The sequence below is a fragment of the Protopterus annectens genome, chromosome 13.part0 (genome assembly GCF_019279795.1).
Source record: "Protopterus annectens isolate FY-2018-M chromosome 13.part0, PAN1.0, whole genome shotgun sequence".
NCBI classification, from domain to species: domain Eukaryota; kingdom Metazoa; phylum Chordata; order Ceratodontiformes; family Protopteridae; genus Protopterus; species Protopterus annectens.
The window spans coordinates 204,316,994-204,341,551 of NC_056747.1; the positions used below are offsets into that span (position 1 = coordinate 204,316,994).

At 35.1% G+C, this 24,558-nt stretch overlaps 1 protein-coding gene across 1 annotated transcript in view; it reads left to right on the top strand.

The window, feature by feature from the left end:
• The window catches only part of LOC122787872 (mucin-16-like), a 262,498-nt gene that overhangs the window by 83,795 nt on the left and 154,145 nt on the right, over positions 1-24,558 (top strand). The window contains exons 17-42 of the mRNA XM_044054789.1: positions 1,796-1,926; positions 2,027-2,094; positions 3,232-3,404; positions 3,592-3,630; positions 5,539-5,669; positions 5,770-5,837; positions 6,753-6,925; positions 7,113-7,151; positions 9,063-9,193; positions 9,294-9,361; positions 10,192-10,364; positions 10,553-10,591; positions 12,852-12,982; positions 13,083-13,150; positions 14,252-14,424; positions 14,612-14,650; positions 16,550-16,680; positions 16,781-16,848; positions 17,712-17,884; positions 18,073-18,111; positions 20,013-20,143; positions 20,244-20,311; positions 21,277-21,449; positions 21,638-21,676; positions 23,579-23,709; positions 23,810-23,877. Of these exons, the coding sequence (XP_043910724.1) occupies positions 1,796-1,926; positions 2,027-2,094; positions 3,232-3,404; positions 3,592-3,630; positions 5,539-5,669; positions 5,770-5,837; positions 6,753-6,925; positions 7,113-7,151; positions 9,063-9,193; positions 9,294-9,361; positions 10,192-10,364; positions 10,553-10,591; positions 12,852-12,982; positions 13,083-13,150; positions 14,252-14,424; positions 14,612-14,650; positions 16,550-16,680; positions 16,781-16,848; positions 17,712-17,884; positions 18,073-18,111; positions 20,013-20,143; positions 20,244-20,311; positions 21,277-21,449; positions 21,638-21,676; positions 23,579-23,709; positions 23,810-23,877 (2,665 nt within the window). The remainder of the gene's footprint in view (positions 1-1,795; positions 1,927-2,026; positions 2,095-3,231; positions 3,405-3,591; positions 3,631-5,538; positions 5,670-5,769; positions 5,838-6,752; positions 6,926-7,112; positions 7,152-9,062; positions 9,194-9,293; positions 9,362-10,191; positions 10,365-10,552; positions 10,592-12,851; positions 12,983-13,082; positions 13,151-14,251; positions 14,425-14,611; positions 14,651-16,549; positions 16,681-16,780; positions 16,849-17,711; positions 17,885-18,072; positions 18,112-20,012; positions 20,144-20,243; positions 20,312-21,276; positions 21,450-21,637; positions 21,677-23,578; positions 23,710-23,809; positions 23,878-24,558) is intronic.

The window sequence follows — 24,558 nt, forward strand, 5'->3', positions numbered from 1 at the left end:
AAAACTTCACATTTGCAATTCTTTTAACACTTTTATTTTTATCTCATGCATGTGATAACTTCTTTGCCTTTTGATTGATGTCACAAAGATGCTTTTTATTTTGTTTCCTTGGGGTCTCCTTTCTGAGCCCTACTTTTTTTTCAGGAACAGGCATATTTTCAGACATCAGACAGATTGCTTGCAGCAGCTCAGTACAAGTAAGGTGTCCGACCAGAGTGACCATTATACTCTGGACACCAGTATCTTATGCAATACCTTAGATGGTTTTATAAAGGGTGGGAGTGAGCAAGTACCATAATTCACTGCACTGCTCTCATATGAGTGCCAGGGTTTGGGCAGCTGTTCCCACAGGCTGTATTCTTCAGAGACCTCCATGTGCTTTTCTTGTGATTTCCACAAATGTGTACACACTTTGATAGTTCGTGTTTCACTGTCACCTTCACACTGTTTCTGACAGAATACAGTGAGCTCTCAGTTATTCGGTCATCTTGATATCAGTGACCCCCTGAGCTGTTCTGAATCTTAGCCAAGCCCACTGCATTGGTGAACATCCTTTCCATGTGTCAGCAAGCCAAAGACATTTAGTATTTACCAGACGAGTCAGACAAAAGAAAGTCTTTCATGCAGAGAATGCAGAAATTCAAATAAGAAGAGCCTATCTCCACTCAAGACAAAAATCCATGGTTCCTGATTATGAGACACTCTTCAGATAATATAATTTATATTATAATTTCCTGAATGATCTGTGGCACTAGAAAACAGCTGCTTATATACCATGCATTTAGCAGCATTCATGTGACCCAATAGGGTGTATGAGTGTTATGTGATATATACGTGCAGAATTTCATCAGATGCTCACCGTGTTACACATGGATTACTTATGTAATTGCTGAAGTTTTTACATGATCTGACACATTATTCCAGAGATGTTTCCCCCTTTTTCAAGTTTGTGCAACCCTGGAATTAGTATATCTTATTTGTATAGGTGTTTGGGAGGGAATTGTTTTTGTGATACATTCTAGCTCTGACACTTAAGCACATGCATGCACATTTATTTTTTTAGGGAATAGTTGCTTAATTGGTAAGTCCACAGATCTGCAAAAATGAGGTCAGACATGAGTTATTATTACTTTGGACATAATTATTTCCAACATTTCTATCTTTCATGTAGCCAATGTGTTTTATTTAAATGCTTTCTAACCTCTAGTCCCACCCAAAGGCTTCTTCTTCAATGTCATTCCAAACAAGCCCTTCTTACTTTGGCTCTAAAGGTCGCAAACCCTTTTAGCAGTTAGTAGCAGGGCTGTGAAGACAAGATAGTGGGCTTCCCTTCACTGCCTAGTATGTGGGATATTTTCCTGTTTAGTGCCGATGTGAACAGGCTAATACCTGATAATACTAATCAATAAGATTGGGAGGAGGTGATACTTTAACTAACCTTTGACCTCTAAGGTGTTCTTGGACACTGGATTTCTTGTGGTATTGGATGGCTGACTAACATCTTTCATAGTATGGGATCATCCAGGTATGTCTTTTTTCCCCTGTGGTCTATGTGACAGGTGAATTCCACCCTTCACTTTCATGCTGTGGATCTCAGGTCTTTTAAATCCCCTGAACATTGAAAAGTTAGGAGTGGTTACTTCAGCATGGAATAGTGAAATGTTTTTATATAAATAGACTTGTAAAATGTCAGAGCTCTTTGGATACTGCATTATTTTTATAAAATGGTCTACATTAAATCACGGCTTACAAAACATTACACTAAAAGTGACTTTTTTCTGTTGTTTTTAAACAGCTTCTCAGCCAGCAGTGACGGCTCAGCTATTTACTGTAAATGTCACGTTTACCACCCTGCTATTTACTACCGACCTAAATAATCCTTTGTCAAGTGTCTACAACGCTACGGTGACAAATCTAACTCAAATGGTAGAATTTCAAAAAATGAAAATAACATACTTTTACATTAATAAAGATGATATCTAGAATTATAGCAAACACATCGAATAACTGCTGATTTTATTTTCAGATAAATGACCTGCTTAAAGCCAGTGACATCAAAAATTCTTTCATTGGTTGCCAGATTGAAGCATTAAGGTAAGCTAGAGTGGAAAAATATATTATTTTAACAAAAAAATATTATGCTAAATTTCTGATATACAGCTGAGTTATATGTTCAATATTTTCATGAGAAATAAATAATCAGCATTTTATAACAGTACAAGAACCTTGGAATTGTAACATTCTATTTATTTGCAATAATTGACAAGCAGACTGAACAATCAGTTCTCTAATTACATTTTTACATTTACATTATACTATTGGTAGTTTGTTTCAGCCTATAAATGTAAATACATGTTTTGCATTTGAAATAATTCTTTTAAAGGTTGGGACCACTGATGCTGGCGGGGGTGGGGCATGTTATGATTTTTACCACCAGGACTGGTAGCTTCCTCCCTAGCTTGATGGCAGCCAGTGGTGTCGAGAATGGAGTAGCTCTGTCTAGCACAGCTCCTTTCATCACGTTACCACGTAAACAAGTTACCAGGGTTTCCATTTTTTTCAGAAATGCCATGGGTAAATGATATAAGGTGATTTGTTGTGACCTATTCTACATACAAAGCAACATACGTCCTGTAGTAGTAGTTACCAGTAAGCACATTTGAGCCAAGAAATGGTTGAAGACATTGTACTATGGCTTCAGAAGTAGAATATAAATATATGTATATATATATATATATATATATATTTTATATATATATATATATATATATATATATATATATATATATAAAATATATATATATATATATATATATATATATATATATATATATATATATATATATATATATATATATATATATATATATATATATATTATATATATATATATATATATATATATATATATTTTTTAATATATATATATATATATATATATATATATATATATATATATATATATATATATATATATATATATATATATATATATATATATATATATATATATATATATATATATATATATATATATATATATATATAGTTCACATCTCATGTGCTTTTGTTGTGATAGGCCAAAACACCCTACCTGTGGGTCCTGAATTGAATGGCCCTAAAGGGTTATTGTTTGATCTAAAAAACCTGACACCGTCATTGTGCAACCTAAAACAGTCACAATCAACAGCTGTACCACTAATTATAAATCCCTTATATGTTATCTTTCAGACAAGCAAGTGAAATAAGTGGAACAACTGTAGACATGCTCTGTGCAAACAACAATGATTCATCAAGTCCTGGATTTGACATAGTTAACGTGTATCATAATATCAGTGATGCAACAAAGAACACCACAGCACTGGGTCCATATACACTGCAGCCGGGCAGCCTCTATGTAAATGGTAGGTCATTTCTTGTGCACATTTAGACACATTTTAATGTTTACAGTAGCGTTATAAGTTCATGTAAGTTATGCAGTTCCTTTGAAAAAAGGAACAGAGGCATTTTATGTTAATAATGAGCTACAATAATATTAAAAATACAAATGTGGCATTACTTCAGATATTCTGTGTTTTTGTTCCTTTTCAGGCTATAATGAGAACCCTGCAGTTACAGCTGCTCCAACAAGTAAGTTTTAATCTTTAAATTATTCACAATAAACATGTTGAAATGCAAATAGTCACATACATGCTCTCAGGATCACTGTAAAAGTACTGCAAAATGTATTAATTTGTCAATTAATAAAAGTTCACATTTGCAATTCTTTTAACACTTTTATTTTTATCTCATGCATGTGATAACTTCTTTGCCTTTTGATCGATGTCACAAAGATGCTTTTTATTTTCTTTCCTTGGGGTCTCCTTTCTGAGCCCTACTTTTTTTTCAGGAACAGGCATATTTTCAGACATCAGACAGATTGCTTGCAGCAGCTCAGTACAAGTAAGGTGTCCGACCAGAGTGACCATTATACTGTGGACACCACTATCTTATGCAATACCTTAGATGGTTTTATAAAGGGTGGGAGTTAGCAAGTACCATAATTCACTGCACTGCTCTCATATGAGTACCAGGGTTTGGGCAGCTGTTCCCACAGGCATTATTCTTCAGAGACCTCCATGTGCTTTTCTTGTGATTTCCACAAATGTGTACACACTTTGATAGCTCATGTTTCACTGTCACCTTCACACTGTTTCTGGCAGAATACAGTGAGCTCTCAGTTATTCGGTCATCTTGATATCAGTGACCCCCTGAGCTGTTCTGAATCTTAGCCAAGCCCACTTCATTGGTGAACATCCATTCCATGTGTCAGCAAGCCAAAGACATTTAGTATTTACCAAACGAGTCAGACAAAAGAAAGTCTTTCATGCAGAGAATGCAGAAATTCAAATAAGAACAGCCTATCTCCACTCAAGACAAAAATCCCTGGTTCCTGATTATGAGGCACTCTTCAGACAATATAATTTATATTATAATTTCCTGAATGATCTGTGGCACTAGAAAACAGCGGCTTATATTCCATGCATTTAGCAGCATTCATGTGACCCAATAGGGTGTAAGAGTGTTATGTGATATATACTTGCAGAATTTCATCAGATGCTCTCCGTGTTACACATGGATTACTTATGTAATTGCTGAAGTTTTTACATGATCTGACACATTACGCCAGAGATGTTTCCCACCTTTTTCAAGTTTGTGCAACCCTGGAATTAGTATATCTTATTTGTATAGGTGTTTGGGAGGGAATTTTTTTGTGATACATTCTAGCTTTGACACTTAAGCACATGCATGCACATTTATTTATTTAGGGAATAATTGCTTAATTGTTAAGTCCACAGATCTGCAAAAATGAGGTCAGACATGAGTTATTGTTACTTTGGACATAATTATTTCCAACATTTCTATCTTTCATGTAGCCAATGTGTTTTATTTAAATGCTTTCTAACCTCTAGTCCCCCCAAAGGCTGCTTCTTCAATGTCATTCCAAACAAGCCCTTCTTACTTCGGCTCTAAAGGTCGCAAACCCTTTTAGCAATTAGTAGCAGGGCTGTGAAGACAAGATAGTGGGCTTCCCTTCACTGCCTAGTATGTGGGATATTTTCCTGTTTAGTGCCGATGTGAACAGGCTAATACCTGATAATACTAATCAATAAGATTGGGAGGAGGTGATACTTTAACTAAACTTTGACCTCTAAGCTGTTCTTGGACACTGGAGTTCTTGTAGTATTGGATGGATGACTAACATCTTTCATAGTATGGGATCATCCAGGTATGTCTTTTTTCCCCTGTGGTCTATGTGACAGGTGAATTCCACCCTTCACTTTCATGCCGTGGATCTCAGGTCTTTTAAATCCCCTGAACATTGAAAAGTTAGGAGTGGTTACTTCAGCATGGAATAGTGAAATGTTTTTATATAAATAGACTTGTAAAATGTCAGAGCTCTTTGGATACTGCATTATTTTTATAAAATGGTCTACATTAAATCACGGCTTACAAAACATTACACTAAAAGTGACTTTTTTCTGTTGTTTTAAACAGCTTCTCAGCCAGCAGTGACGGCTCAGCTATTTACTGTAAATGTCACGTTTACCACCCTGCTATTTACTACCGACCTAAATAATCCTTTGTCAAGTGTCTACAACGCTACGGTGACAAATCTAACTCAAATGGTAGAATTTCAAAAAATGAAAATAACATACTTTTACATTAATAAAGATGATATCTAGAATTATAGCAAACACATCGAATAACTGCTGCTTTTATTTTCAGATAAATGACCTGCTTAAAGCCAGTGACATCAAAAATTCTTTCATTGGTTGCCAGATTGAAGCATTAAGGTAAGCTAGAGTGGAAAAATATATTATTTTAACAAAAAAATATTATGCTAAATTTCTGATATACAGCTGAGTTATATGTTCAATATTTTCATGAGAAATAAATAATCAGCATTTTATAACAGTACAAGAACCTTGAATTGTAACATTCTATTTATTTGCAAAATTGACCAGCAGACTGAACAATCAGTTATCTAATTACATTTTTACACTTATATTATACTATTGGTAGTTTGTTTCAGCCTATAAATGTTAATACATGTTTTGCATTTGAAATAATTCTTTTAAAGGGTGGGACCACTGATGCTGGCGGGGGTGGGGCATGTTATGATTTTTGCCACCAGGGCTGGTAGCTTCCTCCCTAGCTTGATGGCAGCCAGTGGTGTCGAGAATGGAGTAGCTCTGTCTAGCACAGCTCCTTTCATCACGTTGCCACGTAAACAAGTTACCAGGGTTTCCATTTTTTTCAGAAATGCCGTGGGTAAATGATATAAGGTGATTTGTTGTGACCTCGTCTACATACAAAGCAACATACGTCCTGTAGTAGTAGTTACCAGTAAGCACATTTGAGCCAAGAAATGGTTGAAGACATTGTACTATGGCTTCAGAAGTAGAATATAAATATATGTATATTTATATATATATATATATATATATATATATATATATATATATATATATATATATATATATATATATATATATATATATATATATATATGTGTATATACATAGTTCACATCTCATGTGCTTTTGTTGTGATAGGCCATAACACCCTTCCTGTGGGTCCTGAATGGAATGGCCCATAAAGGGTTATCGTTTGATCTAAAAAACCTGACACCATCATTGTGCAACCTAAAACAGTCACAATCAACAGCTGTACCAATAATTATTAATCCCTTATATGTTATCTTTCAGACAAGCAAGTGAAATAAATGGAACAACTGTAGACATGCTCTGTGCAAACAACAATGATTCATCAAGTCCTGGATTTGACATAGTTAACGTGTATCGTAATATCAGTGATGCAACAAAGAACACCACAGCACTGGGTCCATATACACTGCAGCCGGGCAGCCTCTATGTAAATGGTAGGTCATTTCTTGTGCACATTTAGACACATTTTAATGTTTACAGTAGCGTTATAAGTTCATGTAAGTTATGCAGTTCCTTTGAATAAAGGAACAGAGGCATTTTATGTTAATAATGAGCTACAATAATATTAAAAATACAAATGTGGCATTACTTCAGATATTCTGTGTTTTTGTTCCTTTTCAGGCTATAATGAGAACCCTGCAGTTACAGCTGCTCCAACAAGTAAGTTTTAATCTTTAAATTATTCACAATAAACACGTTGAAATGCAAGTAGTCACATAGACGCACTCAGGATCACTGTAAAAGTACTGTAAAATGTATTAACTTGTCAATTAATAAAACTTCACATTTGCAATTCTTTTAACACTTTTATTTTTATCCATGCATGTGATAACTTCTTTGCCTTTTGATTGATGTCATAAAGATGCTTTTTTATTTTGTTTCCTTGGGGTCTCCTTTCTGAGTACTACTTTTTATTTTCAGGAACAGGCATATTTTCAGACATCAGACAGATTGCTTGCAGCAGCTCAGTACAAGTAAGGTGTCCGACCAGATTGACCATTACACTGTGGACACCACTATCTTATGTAATGCCTTAGATGGTTTTATAAAGGGTGGGAGTGAGCAAGTACCATAATTCACTGCTCTGCTCTCATATGAGTACCAGGGTTTGGTTAACTGTTCCCACAGGCTGTATTCTTCAGAGACCTCCATATGCTTTTCTTGCGATTTCCACAAATGTGTACACACTTTGATAGTTCGTGTTTCACTGTCACCTTCACACTGTTTCTGACAGAATACAGTGAGCTCTCACTTATTCGGTCATCTTGATATCAGTGACCCCCTGAGCTGTTCTGAATCTTAGCCAAGCCCACTGCATTGGTGAACATCCTTTCCATGTGTCAGCAAGCCAAAGACATTTAGTATTTACCAGACGAGTCAGACAAAAGAAAGTCTTTCATGCAGAGAATGCAGAAATTCAAATAAGAAGAGCCTATCTCCACTCAAGACAAAAATCCATGGTTCCTGATTATGAGACACTCTTCAGACAATATAATTTATATTATAATTTCCTGAATGATCTGTGGCACTAGAAAACAGCTGCTTATATTCCATGCATTTAGCAGCATTCATGTGACCCAATAGGGTGTATGAGTGTTATGTGATATAAACTTGCAGAGTTTCATCAGATGCTCTCCGTGTTACACATGGATTACTTATGTAATTGCTGAAGTTTTTACATGATCTGACACATTATTCCAGAGATGTTTCCCCCTTTTTCAAGTTTGTGCAACCCTGGAATTAGTATATCTTATTTGTATAGGTGTTTGGGAGGGAATTGTTTTTGTGATACATTCTAGCTCTGACACTTAAGCACATGCATGCACATTTATTTTTTTAGGGAATAGTTGCTTAATTGGTAAGTCCACAGATCTGCAAAAATGAGGACAGACATGAGTTATTATTACTTTGGACATAATTATTTCCAACATTTCTATCTTTCATGTAGCCAATGTGTTTTATTTAAATGCTTTCTAACCTCTAGTCCCACCCAAAGGCTTCTTCTTCAATGTCATTCCAAACAAGCCCTTCTTACTTCGGCTCTAAAGGTCGCAAACCCTATTAGCAGTTAGTAGCAGGGCTGTGAAGACAAGATAGTGGGCTTCCCTTCACTGCCTAGTATGTGGGATATTTTCCTGTTTAGTGCCGATGTGAACAGGCTAATACCTGATAATACTAATCAATAAGATTGGGAGGAGGTGATACTTTAACTAACCTTTGACCTCTAAGGTGTTCTTGGACACTGGATTTCTTGTGGTATTGGATGGCTGACTAACATCTTTCATAGTATGGGATCATCCAGGTATGTCTTTTTTCCCTGTGGTCTATGTGACAGGTGAATTCCACCCTTCACTTTCATGCTGTGGATCTCAGGTCTTTTAAATCCCCTGAACATTGAAAAGTTAGGAGTGGTTACTTCAGCATGGAATAGTGAAATGTTTTTATATAAATAGACTTGTAAAATGTCAGAGCTCTTTGGATACTGCATTATTTTTATAAAATGGTCTACATGAAATCACGGCTTACAAAACATTACACTAAAAGTTACTTTTTTTTGTTGTTTTTAAACAGCTTCTCAGCCAGCAGTGACGGCTCAGCTATTTACTGTAAATGTCACGTTTACCACCCTGCTATTTACTACCGACCTAAATAATCCTTTGTCAAGTGTCTACAACTCTACGGTGGCAAATCTAACTCAAATGGTAGAATTTCAAATAATGAAAATAACATACTTTTACATTAATAAAGATGATATCTAGAATTATAGCAAACACATTGAATAACTGCTGCTTTTATTTTCAGATAAATGACCTGCTTAAAGCCAGTGACATCAAAAATTCTTTCATTGGTTGCCAGATTGAAGCATTAAGGTAAGCTAGAGTGGAAAAATATATTATTTTAACAAAAAAATATTATGCTAAATTTCTGATATACAGCTGAGTTATATGTTCAATATTTTCATGAGAAATAAATAATCAGCATTTTATAACAGTACAAGAACCTTGGAATTGTAACATTCTATTTATTTGCAATAATTGACAAGCAGACTGAACAATCAGTTCTCTAATTACATTTTTACACTTACATTATACTATTGGTAGTTTGTTTCAGCCTATAAATGTTAATACATGTTTTGCTTTTGAAATAATTCTTTTAAAGGTTGGGACCACTGATGCTGGTGGGGGTGGCGCATGTTATGATTTTTGCCACAAGGGCTGGTAGCTTCCTCTTTAGCTTAGCTTGATGGCAGCCAGTGGTGTCGAGAATGGAGTAGCTCTGTCTAGCACAGCTCCTTTCATCATGTTACCACGTAAACAAGTTACCAGGGTTTCCATTTTTTTCAGAAATGCCGTGGGTAAATGATATAAGGTGATTTGTTGTGACCTCATCTACATACAAAGCAACATACGTCCTGTAGTAGTAGTTACCAGTAAGCATATTTGAGCAAAGAAATGGTTGAAGACATTGTACTATGGCTTCAGAAGTAGAATATAAATATATATATATACATAGATAGTTCACATCTCATGTGCTTTTGTTGTGATAGGCCAAAACACCCTTCCTGTGGGTCCTGAATGGAATGGCCCATAAAAGGTTATCGTTTGATCTAAAAAACATGACACCGTCATTGTGTAACCTAAAACAGTCACAATCAACAGCTGTACCAATAATTATTAATCCCTTATATGTTATTTTTCAGACAAGCAAGTGAAATACATGGAACAACTGTAGACATGCTCTGTGCAAACAACAATGATTCATCTAGTCCTGGATTTGACATAGTTAACGTGTATCATAATATCAGTGATGCAACAAAGAACACCACAGCACTGGGTCCATATACACTGCAGCCGGGCAGCCTCTATGTAAATGGTAGGTCATTTCTTGTGCACATTTAGACACATTTTAATGTTTACAGTAGTGTTATAAGTTCATGTAAGTTATGCAGTTCCTTTGAAAAAAAGAAACAGAGGCATTTTATTTTAAGAATGAGCTACAATAATCTTAAAAATACAAATGTGGCATTACTTCAGATATTCTGTGTTTTTGTTCCTTTTCAGGCTATAATGAGAACCCTGCAGTTACAGCTGCTCCAACAAGTAAGTTTTAATCTTTAAATTATTCACAATAAACACATTGAAATGCAAATAGTCACATAGATGCTCTTAGGATCACTGTAAAAGTGCTGTAAAATGTATTAATTTGTGAATGAATAAAACTTCACATTTGCAAATCTTTTAACACTTTTATTTTTATCTCATGCATGTGATAACTTCTTTGCCTTTTGATCGATGTCACAAAGATGCTTTTTATTTTGTTTCTTTGGGGTCTCCTTTCTGAGCCCTACTTTTTATTTTCAGGAACAGGCATATTTTCAGACATCAGACAGATTGCTTGCAGCCGTTCAGTACGAGTAAGGTGTCCGACCAGAGTGACCATTATACTGTGGACACCACTATCTTATGCAATACCTTAGATGGTTTTATAAAGGGTGGGAGTGAGCAAGTACCATAATTCACTGCTCTGCTCTCATATGAGTACCAGGGTTTGGACAGCTGTTCCCACAGGCTGTATTCTTCAGAGACCTCCATGTGCTTTTCTTGCGATTTCCACAAATGTGTACACACTTTGATAGCTCATGTTTCACTGTCACCTTCACACTGTTTCTGGCAGAATACAGTGAGCTCTCAGTTATTTGGTCATCTTCATATCAGTGACCCCCTGAGCTGTTCTGAATCTTAGCCAAGCCCACTGCATTGGTGAACATCCTTTCCATGTGTCAGCAAGCCAAACACATTTAGTATTTACCAAATGAGTCAGACAAAAGAAAGTCTTTCATGCAGAGAATGCAGAAATTCAAATAAGAAGAGCCTATCTCCACTCAAGACAAAAATCCATGGTTCCTGATTATGAGGCACTTTTCAGACAATATAATTTATATTATAATTTCCTGAATGATCAGTGGCACTAGAAATCAGCTGCTTATATTCCATGCATTTAGCAGCATTCATGTGACCCAATAGGGTGTATGAGTGTTATGTGATATATACTTGCAGAGTTTCATCAGATGCTCTCCATGTTACACATGGATTACTTATGTAATTGCTGAAGTTTTTACATGATCTGACACATTATTTCAAAGATGTTTCCCCCTTTTTCAAGTTTGTGCAACCGTGGAATTAGTATATCTTATTTGTATAGGTGTTTGGGAGGGAATTTTTTTTGTGATACATTCTAGCTCTGACACTTAAGCACATGCATGCACATTTATTTTTTTTGGGAATAGTTGCTTAATTGGTAAGTCCACAGATCTGCAAAAATGAGGTCAGACCTGAGTTATTATTACTTTGGACATAATTCTTTCCAACATTTCTATCTTTCATATAGCCAATGTGTTTTATTTAAATGCTTTCTAACCTCTAGTCTAGGGATACCACCTGAACCACTTTGAGAGGGACAGTCCCTCTTTGGGCAGTTGTGTCCTGACAAAAAATATTAAAAAAGGCAAATGTCCCGAGATTGTAGGACATAATTATATCCCATATTTTATGTAATAGTTGCATAAAATAGTTATTTCTGAATCTAAAATACCTAAATGTTACAAGAAACATTATCAGCAACTAAACTGCTACAAGAATAAGCTTTTATTTAGGAAAAAAGTTAAGTTCTATCCTTTGCACTGACCGTGGGTATGTGTTGGCCTGTAAAATCTGATGTGTGTCCCAAAAATGCCCCACTTTGACCATTTGAAAAGGTGGCAACCCTACTCTAGTCCCACCCAAAGGCTTCTTCTTCAATGTCATTCCAAACAAGCCCTTCTTACTTTGGATCTAAAGGTCGCAAACCCTTTTAGCAATTAGTAGCAGGGCTGTGAAGACAAAATAGTGGGCTTCCCTTCACTGCCTAGTATGTGGGATATTTTCCTGTTTAGTGCCGATGTGAACAGGCTAATACCTGATAATACTAATCAATAAGATTGGGAGGAGGTGATACTTTAACTAAACTTTGACCTCTAAGGTGTTCTTGGACACTGGAGTTCTTGTGGTATTGGATGGCTGACTAACATCTTTCATAGTATGGGATCATCCATGTATGTCTTTTTTCCCTGTGGTCTATGTGACAGGTGAATTCCACCCTTCACTTTCATGCTGTGGATCTCAGGTCTTTTAAATCCCCTGAACATTGAAAAGTTAGGAGTGGTTACTTCAGCATGGAATAGTGAAATGTTTTTATATAAATAGACTTGTAAAATGTCAGAGCTCTTTGGATACTGCATTATTTTTATAAAATGGTCTACATTAAATCACGGCTTACAAAACATTACTCTAAAAGTGACTTTTTTCTGTTGTTTTTAAACAGCTTCTCAGCCAGCAGTGACGGCTCAGCTATTTACTGTAAATGTCACGTTTACCACCCTGCTATTTACTACCGACCTAAATAATCCTTTGTCAAGTGTCTACAACGCTACGGTGACAAATCTAACTCAAATGGTAGAATTTCAAAAAATTAAAATAACATACTTTTACATTAATAAAGATGGTATCTAGAATTATAGCAAACACATCGAATAACTGCTGCTTTTATTTTCAGATAAATGACCTGCTTAAAGCCAGTGACATCAAAAATTCTTTCATTGGTTGCCAGATTGAAGCATTAAGGTAAGCTAGAGTGGAAAAATATATTATTTTAACAAAAAAATATTATGCTAAATTTATGATATACAGCTGAGCTATATGTTCAATATTTTCATGAGAAATAAATAATCAGCATTTAAAAACAGTACAAGAACCTTGGAATTGTAACATTCTATTTATTTGCAATAATTGACCAGCAGACTGAACAATCAGTTCTCTAATTACATTTTTACATTTACATTATACTATTGGTAGTTTGTTTCAGCCTATAAATGTTAATACATGTTTTGCATTTGAAATAATTCTTTTAAAGGGTGGGACCACTGATGCTGGCGGGGGTGGGGCATGTTATGATTTTTGCCACCAGGACTGGTAGCTTCCTCCTTAGCTTAATGGCAGCCAGTGGTGTCGAGAATGGAGTAGCTCTGTCTAGCACAGCTCCTTTCATCATGTTACCACGTAAACAAGTTACCAGGGTTTCCATTTTTTTCAGAAATGCCGTGGGTAAATGATATAAGGTGATTTGTTGTGACCTCTTCTACATACAAAGCAACATACGTCCTGTAGTAGTAGTTACCAGTAAGCACATTTGAGCCAAGAAATGGTTGAAGACATTGTACTATGGCTTCAGAAGTAGAATATAAATATATGTATATATATATATATATATATATATATATATATATATATATATATATATATATATATATATATATATATATATATATATATATATATATATATATATATATATATATATATATATATATATATATATATATATATATATATTATATATATATATATATATATATATATATATATATATATTTTTTTATATATATATATATATATATATATATATATATATATATACATATATAATATATACATATATATATATATATATATATATATATATATATATATATATATACATAGTTCACATCTCATGTGCTTTTGTTGTGATAGGCCAAAACACCCTACCTGTGGGTCCTGAATTGAATGGCCCCTAAAGGGTTATTGTTTGATCTAAAAAACCTGACACCGTCATTGTGCAACCTAAAACAGTCACAATCAACAGCTGTACCACTAATTATAAATCCCTTATATGTTATCTTTCAGACAAGCAAGTGAAATAAGTGGAACAACTGTAGACATGCTCTGTGCAAACAACAATGATTCATCAAGTCCTGGATTTGACATAGTTAACGTGTATCATAATATCAGTGATGCAACAAAGAACACCACAGCACTGGGTCCATATACACTGCAGCCGGGCAGCCTCTATGTAAATGGTAGGTCATTTCTTGTGCACATTTAGACACATTTTAATGTTTACAGTAGTGTTATAAGTTCATGTAAGTTATGCAGTTCCTTTGAATAAAGGAACAGAGGCATTTTATGTTAATAATGAGCTACAATAATATTAAAAATACAAATGTGGCATTACTTCAGATATTCTGTGTTTTTGTTCCTTTTCAGGCTATAATGAGAACCCTGCAGTTACAGCTGCTCCAACAAGTAAGTTTTAATCTTTAAATTATTCACAATAAACATGTTGAAATGCAAATAGTCACATACATGCTCTCAGGATCACTGTAAAAGTACTGTAAAATGTATTAATTTGTCAATTAATAAAAGTTCACATTTGCAATTCTTTTAACACTTTTATTTTTATCTCATGCATGTGATAACTTCTTTGCCTTTTGATATCACAAAGATGCTTTTTATTTTCTTTCCTTGGGGTCTCCTTTCTGAGCACTACTTTTTATTTTCAGGAACAGGCATATTTTCAGACATCAGACAGATTGCTTGCAGCAGCTCAGTACAAGTAAGGTGTCCGACCAGAGTGACCATTATACTGTGGACACCACTATCTTATGCAATACCTTAGATGGTTTCATAAAGGATGGGAGTGAGCAAGTACCATAATTCACTGCACTGCTCTCATATGAGTACCAGGGTTTGGGCAGCTGTTCCCACAGGCTGTATTCTTCAGAGACCTCCATGTGCTTTTCTTGTGATTTCCACAAATGTGTACACACTTTGATAGTTCATGTTTCACTGTCACCATCACACTGTTTCTGGCAGAATACAGTGAGCTCTCAGTTATTCGGTCATCTTGATATCAGTGACCCCCTGAGCTGTTCTGAATCTTAGCCAAGCCCACTTCATTGGTGAACATCCTTTCCATGTGTCAGCAAGCCAAAGACATTTAGTATTTTCCAAACGAGTCAGACAAAAGAAAGTCTTTCATGCAGAGAATGCAGAAATTCAAATAAGAACAGCCTATCTCCACTCAAGACAAAAATCCCTGGTTCCTGATTATGAGGCACTCTTCAGACAATATAATTTATATTATAATTTCCTGAATGATCTGTGGCACTAGAAAACAGCGGCTTATATTCCATGCATTTAGCAGCATTCATGTGACCCAATAGGGTGTATGAGTGTTATGTGATATATACTTGCAGAATTTTATCAGATGCTCTCCGTGTTACACATGGATTACTTATGTAATTGCTGAAGTTTTTACATGATCTGACACATTACGCCAGAGATGTTTCCCCCCTTTTTCAAGTTTGTGCAACCCTGGAATTAGTATATCTTATTTGTATAGGTGTTTGGGAGGGAATTTTTTTGTGATACATTCTAGCTCTGACACTTAAGCACATGCATGCACATTTATTTATTTAGGGAATAATTGCTTAATTGGTAAGTCCACAGATCTGCAAAAATGAGGTCAGACATGAGTTATTGTTACTTTGGACATAATTATTTCCAACATTTCTATCTTTCATGTAGCCAATGTGTTTTATTTAAATGCTTTCTAACCTCTAGTCCCCCCAAAGGCTTCTTCTTCAATGTCATTCCAAACAAGCCCTTCTTACTTCGGCTCTAAAGTGCGCAAACCCTTTTAGCAATTAGTAGCAGGGCTGTGAAGACAAGATAGTGGGCTTCCCTTCACTGCCTAGTATGTGGGATATTTTCCTGTTTAGTGCCGATGTGAACAGGCTAATACCTGATAATACTAATCAATAAGATTGGGAGGAGGTGATACTTTAACTGACCTCTAAGCTGTTCTTGGACACTGGAGTTCTTGTGGTATTGGATGGTTGACTAACATCTTTCATAGTATGGGATCATCCAGGTATGTCTTTTTTCCCTGTGGTCTATGTGACAGGTGAATTCCACCCTTCACTTTCATGCCGTGGATCTCAGGTTTTTTAAATCCCCTGAACATTGAAAAGTTAGGAGTGCTTACTTCAGCATGGAATAGTGAAATGTTTTTATATAAATAGACTTGTAAAATGTCAGAGCTCTTTGGATACTGCATTATTTTTATAAAATGGTCTACATTAAATCATGGCTTACAAAACATTACACTAAAAGTGACTTTTTTTTGTTGTTTTTAAACAGCTTCTCAGCCAGCAGTGATGGCTCAGCTATTTACTGTAAATGTCACGTTTACCACCCTGCTATTTACTACCGACCTAAATAATCCTTTATCAAGTGTCTACAACGCTACGGTGACAAATCTAACTCAAATGGTAGAATTTCAAAAAATGAAAATAACATACTTTTACATTAATAAAGATGATATCTAGAATTATAGCAAACACATCGAATAACTGCTGCTTTTATTTTCAGATAAATGACCTGCTTAAAGCCAGTGACATCAAAAATTCTTTCATTGGTTGCCAGATTGAAGCATTAAGGTAAGCTAGAGTGGAAAAATATATTATTTTAACAAAAAAAATATTATGCAAAATTTCTGATATACAGCTGAGTTATATGTTTAATATTTTCATGAGAAATAAATAATCAGCATTTTATAACAGTACAAGAACCTTGAATTGTAACATTCTATTTATTTGCAATAATTGACCAGCAGACTGAACAATCAGTTGTCTAATTACATTTTTACATTTACATTATACTATTGGTAGTTTGTTTCAGCCTATAAATGTTAATACATGTTTTGCATTTGAAATAATTCTTTTAAAGGGTGGGACCACTGATGCTGGCGGGGGTGGGGCATGTTATGATTTTTGCCACCAGGGCTGGTAGCTTCCTCCCTAGCTTGATGGCAGCCAGTGGTGTTGAGAATGGAGTAGCTCTGTCTAGCACAGCTCCTTTCATCATGTTACCACGTAAACAAGTTACCAGAGTTTCCATTTTTTTCAGAAATGCCGTGGGTAAATGATATAAGGTGATTTGTTGTGACCTCTTCTACATACAAAGCAACATACGTCCTGTACTAGTAGTCACCAGTAAGCATATTTGAGCCATGAAATGGTTGAAGACATTGTACTATGGCTTCAGAAGTAGATTATATATATATATATATATATATATATATATATATATATATATATATATATATATATCAACATAGTTCACATCTCATGTGCTTTTGTTGTGATAGGCCAAAACACCCTACCTGTGGGTCCTGAATTGAATGGCCCATAAAGGGTTATCGTTTGATCTAAAAAACCTGACACCATCATTGTGCAACCTAAAACAGTCACAATCAACAGCTGTACTAATAATTATTAATCCCTTATATGTTATCTTTCAGACAAGCAAGTGAAATAAGTGGAACAACTGTAGACATGCTCTGTGCAAACAACAATGATTCATCAAGTCCTGGATTTGACATAGTTAACGTGTATCATAATATCAGTGATGCAACAAAGAACACCACAGCACTGGGTCCATATACACTGCAGCCGGGCAGCCTCTATGTAAATGGTAGGTCATTTCTTGTGCACATTTAGACACATTTTAATGTTTACAGTAGTGTTATAAGTTCATGTAAGTTATGCAGTTCCTTTGAAAAAAAGAAACAGAGGCATTTTATGTTAATAATGAGCTACAATAATATTAAAAATACAAATGTGGCATTACTTCAGATATTCTGTGTTTTTGTTCCTTTTCAGGCTATAATGAGAACCCTGCAGTTACAGCTGCTCCAACAAGTAAGTTTTAATCTTTAAATTATTCACAATAAACACGTTGAAATGCAAATAGTCACACACATGCTCTCAGGATCACTGTAAAAGTACTGTAAAATGTATTAATTTGTCAATTAATAAAAGTTCACATTTGCAATTCTTTTTACACTTTTATTTTTATCTCATGCATGTGATAATTTCTTTGCCTTTTGATCGATGTCACAAAGATGCTTTTTATTTTCTTTCTTTGGGGTCTCCTTTCTGAGCACTACTTTTTATTTTCAGGAACAAGCATATTTTCAGACATCAGACAGATTGCTTGCAGCCGTTCAGTACGAGTAAGGTGTCTGACCATTACACTGTGGACACCACTATCTTATGCAATACCTTAGATGGTTTTATAAAGGATGGGAGTGAGCAAGTACCATAATTCACTGCACTGCTCTCATATGAGTACCAGGGTTTGGGCAGCTGTTCCCACAGGCTGTGTTCTTCAGAGACCTCCATGTGCTTTTCTTGTGATTTCCACAAATGTGTACACACTTTGATAGTTCATGTTTCACTGTCACCATCACACTGTTTCTGGCAGAATACAGTGAGCTCTCAGTTATTCGGTCATCTTGATATCAGTGACCCCCTGAGCTGTTCTGAATCTTAGCCAAGCCCATTTCATTGGTGAGCATCCTTTCCATGTGTCAGCAAGCCAAAGACATTTAGTATTTACCAAACGAGTCAGACAAAAGAAAGTCTTTCATGCAGAGAATGCAGAAATTCAAATAAGAACAGCCTATCTCCACTCAAGACAAAAATCCCTGGTTCCTGATTATGAGGCACTCTTCAGACAATATAATTTATATTATAATTTCCTGAATGATCTGTGGCACTAGAAAACAGCGGCTTATATTCCATGCATTTAGTAGCATTCATGTGACCCAATAGGGTGTATGAGTGTTATGTGATATATACTTGCAGAATTTCATCAGATGTTCTCCGTGTTACACATGGATTACTTATGTAATTGCTGAAGTTTTTACATGATCTGACACATTACGCCAGAGATGTTTCCCCCCTTTTTCAAGTTTGTGCAACCCTGGAATTAGTATATCTTATTTGTATAGGTGTTTGGGAGGGAATTTTTTTAGGATACATTCTAGCTCTGACACTTAAGCACATGCATGCACATTTATTTATTTAGGGAATAATTGCTTAATTGGTAAGTCCACAGATCTGCAAAAATGAGGTCAGACATGAGTTATTGTTACTTTGGACATAATTATTTCCAACATTTCTATCTTTCATGTAGCCAATGTGTTTTATTTAAATGCTTTCTAACCTCTAGTCCCCCCAAAGGCTTCTTCTTCAATGTCATTCCAAACAAGCCCTTCTTACTTCGGCTCTAAAGTGCACAAACCCTTTTAGCAATTAGTAGCAGGGCTGTGAAGACAAGATAGTGGGCTTCCCTTCACTGCCTAGTATGTGGGATATTTTCCTGTTTAGTGCCGATGTGAACAGGCTAATACCTGATAATACTAATCAATAAGATTGGGAGGAGGTGATACTTTAACTAAACTTTGACCTCTAAGCTGTTCTTGGACACTGGAGTTCTTGTGGTATTGGATGGCTGACTAACATCTTTCATAGTATGGGATCATCCAGGTATGTCTTTTTTCCCTGTGGTCTATGTGACAGGTGAATTCCACCCTTCACTTTCATGCCGTGGATCTCAGGTCTTTTAAATCCCCTGAACATTGAAAAGTTAGGAGTGGTTACTTCAGCATGGAATAGTGAAATGTTTTTATATAAATAGACTTGTAAAATGTCAGAGCTCTTTGGATACTGCATTATTTTTATAAAATGGTCTACATTAAATCACGGCTTACAAAACATTACACTAAAAGTGACTTTTTTCTGTTGTTTTTAAACAGCTTCTCAGCCAGCAGTGACGGCTCAGCTATTTACTGTAAATGTCACGTTTACCACCCTGCTATTTACTACCGACCTAAATAATCCTTTATCAAGTGTCTACAACGCTACGGTGACAAATCTAACTCAAATGGTAGAATTTCAAAAAATGAAAATAACATACTTTTACATTAATAAAGATGATATCTAGAATTATAGCAAACACATCGAATAACTGCTGCTTTTATTTTCAGATAAATGACCTGCTTAAAGCCAGTGACATCAAAAATTATTTCATTGGTTGCCAGATTGAAGCATTAAGGTAAGCTAGAGTGGAAAAATATATTATTTTAACAAAAAAAATATTATGCAAAATTTCTGATATACAGCTGAGTTATATGTTTAATATTTTCATGAGAAATAAATAATCAGCATTTTATAACAGTACAAGAACCTTGAATTGTAACATTCTATTTATTTGCAATAATTGACCAGCAGACTGAACAATCAGTTGTCTAATTACATTTTTACATTTACATTATACTATTGGTAGTTTGTTTCAGCCTATAAATGTTAATACATGTTTTGCATTTGAAATAATTTTTTTAAAGGGTGGGACCAATGATGCTGGCGGCGGTGGGGCATGTTATGATTTTTGCCACCAGGGCTGGTAGCTTCCTCCCTAGCTTGATGGCAGCCAGTGGTGTCGAGAATGGAGTAGCTCTGTCTAGCACAGCTCCTTTCATCATGTTACCACGTAAACAAGTTACCAGAGTTTCCATTTTTTTCAGAAATGCCGTGGGTAAATTATATAAGGTGATTTGTTGTGACCTCTTCTACATACAAAGCAACATACGTCCTGTACTAGTAGTCACCAGTAAGCATATTTGAGCCATGAAATGGTTGAAGACATTGTACTATGGCTTCAGAAGTAGATTATATATATATATATATATATATATATATATATATATATATATATGTGTGTATATATATATATATATATATATATATATATATATATATATATATATATATATATGTGTATATATATATATATATATATATATATATATATATATATATATATATATATAAACATAGTTCACATCTCATGTGCTTTTGTTGTGATAGGCCAAAACACCCTACCTGTGGGTCCTGAATTGAATGGCCCATAAAGGGTTATCGTTTGATCTAAAAAACCTGACACCATCATTGTGCAACCTAAAACAGTCACAATCAACAGCTGTACCAATAATTATTAATCCCTTATATGTTATCTTTCAGACAAGCAAGTGAAATAAGTGGAACAACTGTAGACATGCTCTGTGCAAACAACAATGATTCATCAAGTCCTGGATTTGACATAGTTAACGTGTATCATAATATCAGTGATGCAACAAAGAACACCACAGCACTGGGTCCATATACACTGCAGCCGGGCAGCCTCTATGTAAATGGTAGGTCATTTCTTGTGCACATTTAGACACATTTTAATGTTTACAGTAGTGTTATAAGTTCATGTAAGTTATGCAGTTCCTTTGAAAAAAAGAAACAGAGGCATTTTATGTTAATAATGAGCTACAATAATATTAAAAATACAAATGTGGCATTACTTCAGATATTCTGTGTTTTTGTTCCTTTTCAGGCTATAATGAGAACCCTGCAGTTACAGCTGCTCCAACAAGTAAGTTTTAATCTTTAAATTATTCACAATAAACACATTGAAATGCAAATAGTCACACACATGCTCTCAGGATCACTGTAAAAGTACTGTAAAATGTATTAATTTGTCAATTAATAAAAGTTCTCATTTGCAATTCTTTTAACACTTTTATTTTTATCTCATGCATGTGATAACTTCTTTGCCTTTTGATCGATGTCACAAAGATGCTTTTTATTTTCTTTCTTTGGGGTCTCCTTTCTGAGCACTACTTTTTATTTTCAGGAACAAGCATATTTTCAGACATCAGACAGATTGCTTGCAGCCGTTCAGTATGAGTAAGGTGTCTGACCATTACACTGTGGACACCACTATCTTATGCAATACCTTAGATGGTTTTATAAAGGATGGGAGTGAGCAAGTACCATAATTCACTGCACTGCTCTCATATGAGTACCAGGGTTTGGGCAGCTGTTCCCATAGGCTGTATTCTTCAGAGACCTCCATGTGCTTTTCTTGCGATTTCCACAAATGTGTACACACTTTGATAGTTCATGTTTCACTGTCACCTTCACACTGTTTCTGGCAGAATACAGTGAGCTCTCAGTTATTCGGTCATCTTCATATCAGTGAACCCCTGAGCTGTTCTGAATCTTAGCCAAGCCCACTGCATTGGTGAACATCCTTTCCATGTGTCAGCAAGCCAAAGACATTTAGTATTTACCAGACGAGTCAGACAAAAGAAAGTCTTTCATGCAGAGAATGCAGAAATTCAAATAAGAAGAGCCTATCTCCACTCAAGACAAAAATCCCTGGTTCCTGATTATGAGGCACTCTTCAGACAATATAATTGATATTATCATTTCCTGCATGATATGTGGCACTAGAAAACAGCTGCTTATATTCCATGCATTTAGCAGCATTCATGTGACCCAATAGGGTGTATGAGTGTTATGTGATATATACTTGCAGAATTTCATCAGATGCTCTCCGTGTTACACATGGATTACTTATGTAATTCCTGAAGTTTTTACATGATCTGACACATTATTCCAGAGATGTTTCCCCCCTTCTTCAAGTTTGTGCAACCCTGGAATTAGTATATCTTATTTGTATAGGTGTTTGGGAGGGAATTTTTTTTGTGATACATTCTAGCTCTGACACTTAAGCACATGCATGCACATTTATTTTTTTAGGGAATAGTTGCTTAACTGGTAAGTCCACAGATCTGCAAAAATGAGGTTAGACATGAGTTATTGTTACTTTGGACATAATTATTTCCAACATTTCTATCTTTCATGTAGCCAATGTGTTTTATTTAAATGCTTTCTAACCTCTAGTCCCCCCAAAGGCTTCTTCTTCAATGTCATTCCAAACAAGCCCTTCTTACTTCGGCCCTAAAGGTCGCAAACCCTTTTAGCAAATAGTAGCAGGGCTGTGAAGACAAGATAGTGGGCTTCCCTTCACTGCCTAGTATGTGGGATATTTTCCTGTTCAGTGCCGATGTGAACAGGCTAATACCTGATAATACTAATCAATAAGATTGGGAGGAGGTGATACTTTAACTAAACTTTGACCTCTAAGGTGTTCTTGGACACTGGAGTTCTTGTGGTATTGGATGGCTGACTAACATCTTTAATAGTATGGGATCATCCAGGTATGTTTTTTTTCCCTGTGGTCTATGTGACAGGTGAATTTCACCCTTCACTTTCATGCCGTGGATCTCAGGTCTTTTAAATCCCCTGAACATTGAAAAGTTAGGAGTGGTTACTTCAGAATGGAATAGTGAAATGTTTTTATATAAATAGACTTGTAAAATGTCAGAGCTCTTTGGATACTGCATTATTTTTATAAAATGGTCTACATTAAATCATGGCTTACAAAACATTACACTAAAAGTGACTTTTTTCTGTTGTTTTTAAACAGCTTCTCAGCCAGCAGTGACGGCTCAGCTATTTACTGTAAATGTCACGTTTACCACCCTGCTATTTACTACCGACCTAAATAATCCTTTGTCAAGTGTCTACAACGCTACGGTGACAAATCTAACTCAAATGGTAGAATTTCAAAAAATGAAAATAACATACTTTTACATTAATAAAGATGATATCTAGAATTATAGCAAACACATCAAATAACTGCTGCTTTTATTTTCAGATAAATGACCTGCTTAAAGCCAGTGACATCAAAAATTCTTTCATTGGTTGCCAGATTGAAGCATTAAGGTAAGCTAGAGTGGAAAAATATATTATTTTAACAAAAAAATATTATGCTAAATTTCTGATATACAGCTGAGTTATATGTTCAATATTTTCATGAGAAATAAATAATCAGCATTTTATAACAGTACAAGAACCTTGAATTGTAACATTCTATTTATTTGCAAAATTGACCAGCAGACTGAACAATCAGTTCTCTAATTACATTTTTACATTTACATTATACTATTGGTAGTTTGTTTCAGCCTATAAATGTTAATACATGTTTTGCATTTGAAATAATTCTTTTAAAGGGTGGGACCACTGATGCTGGCGGGGGTGGGGCATGTTATGATTTTTGCCACCAGGGCTGGTAGCTTCCTCCCTAGCTTGATGACAGCCAGTGGTGTCGAGAATGGAGTAGCTCTGTCTAGCACAGCTCCTTTCATCACGTTACCACGTAAACAAGTTACCAGGGTTTCCATTTTTTTCAGAAATGCCGTGGGTAAATGATATAAGGTGATTTGTTGTGACCTCGTCTACATACAAAGCAACATACGTCCTGTAGTAGTAGTTACCAGTAAGCACATTTGAGCCAAGAAATGGTTGAAGACATTGTACTATGGCTTCAGAAGTAGAATATAAATATATGTATATTTATATATATATATATATATATATATATATATATATATATATATATATATA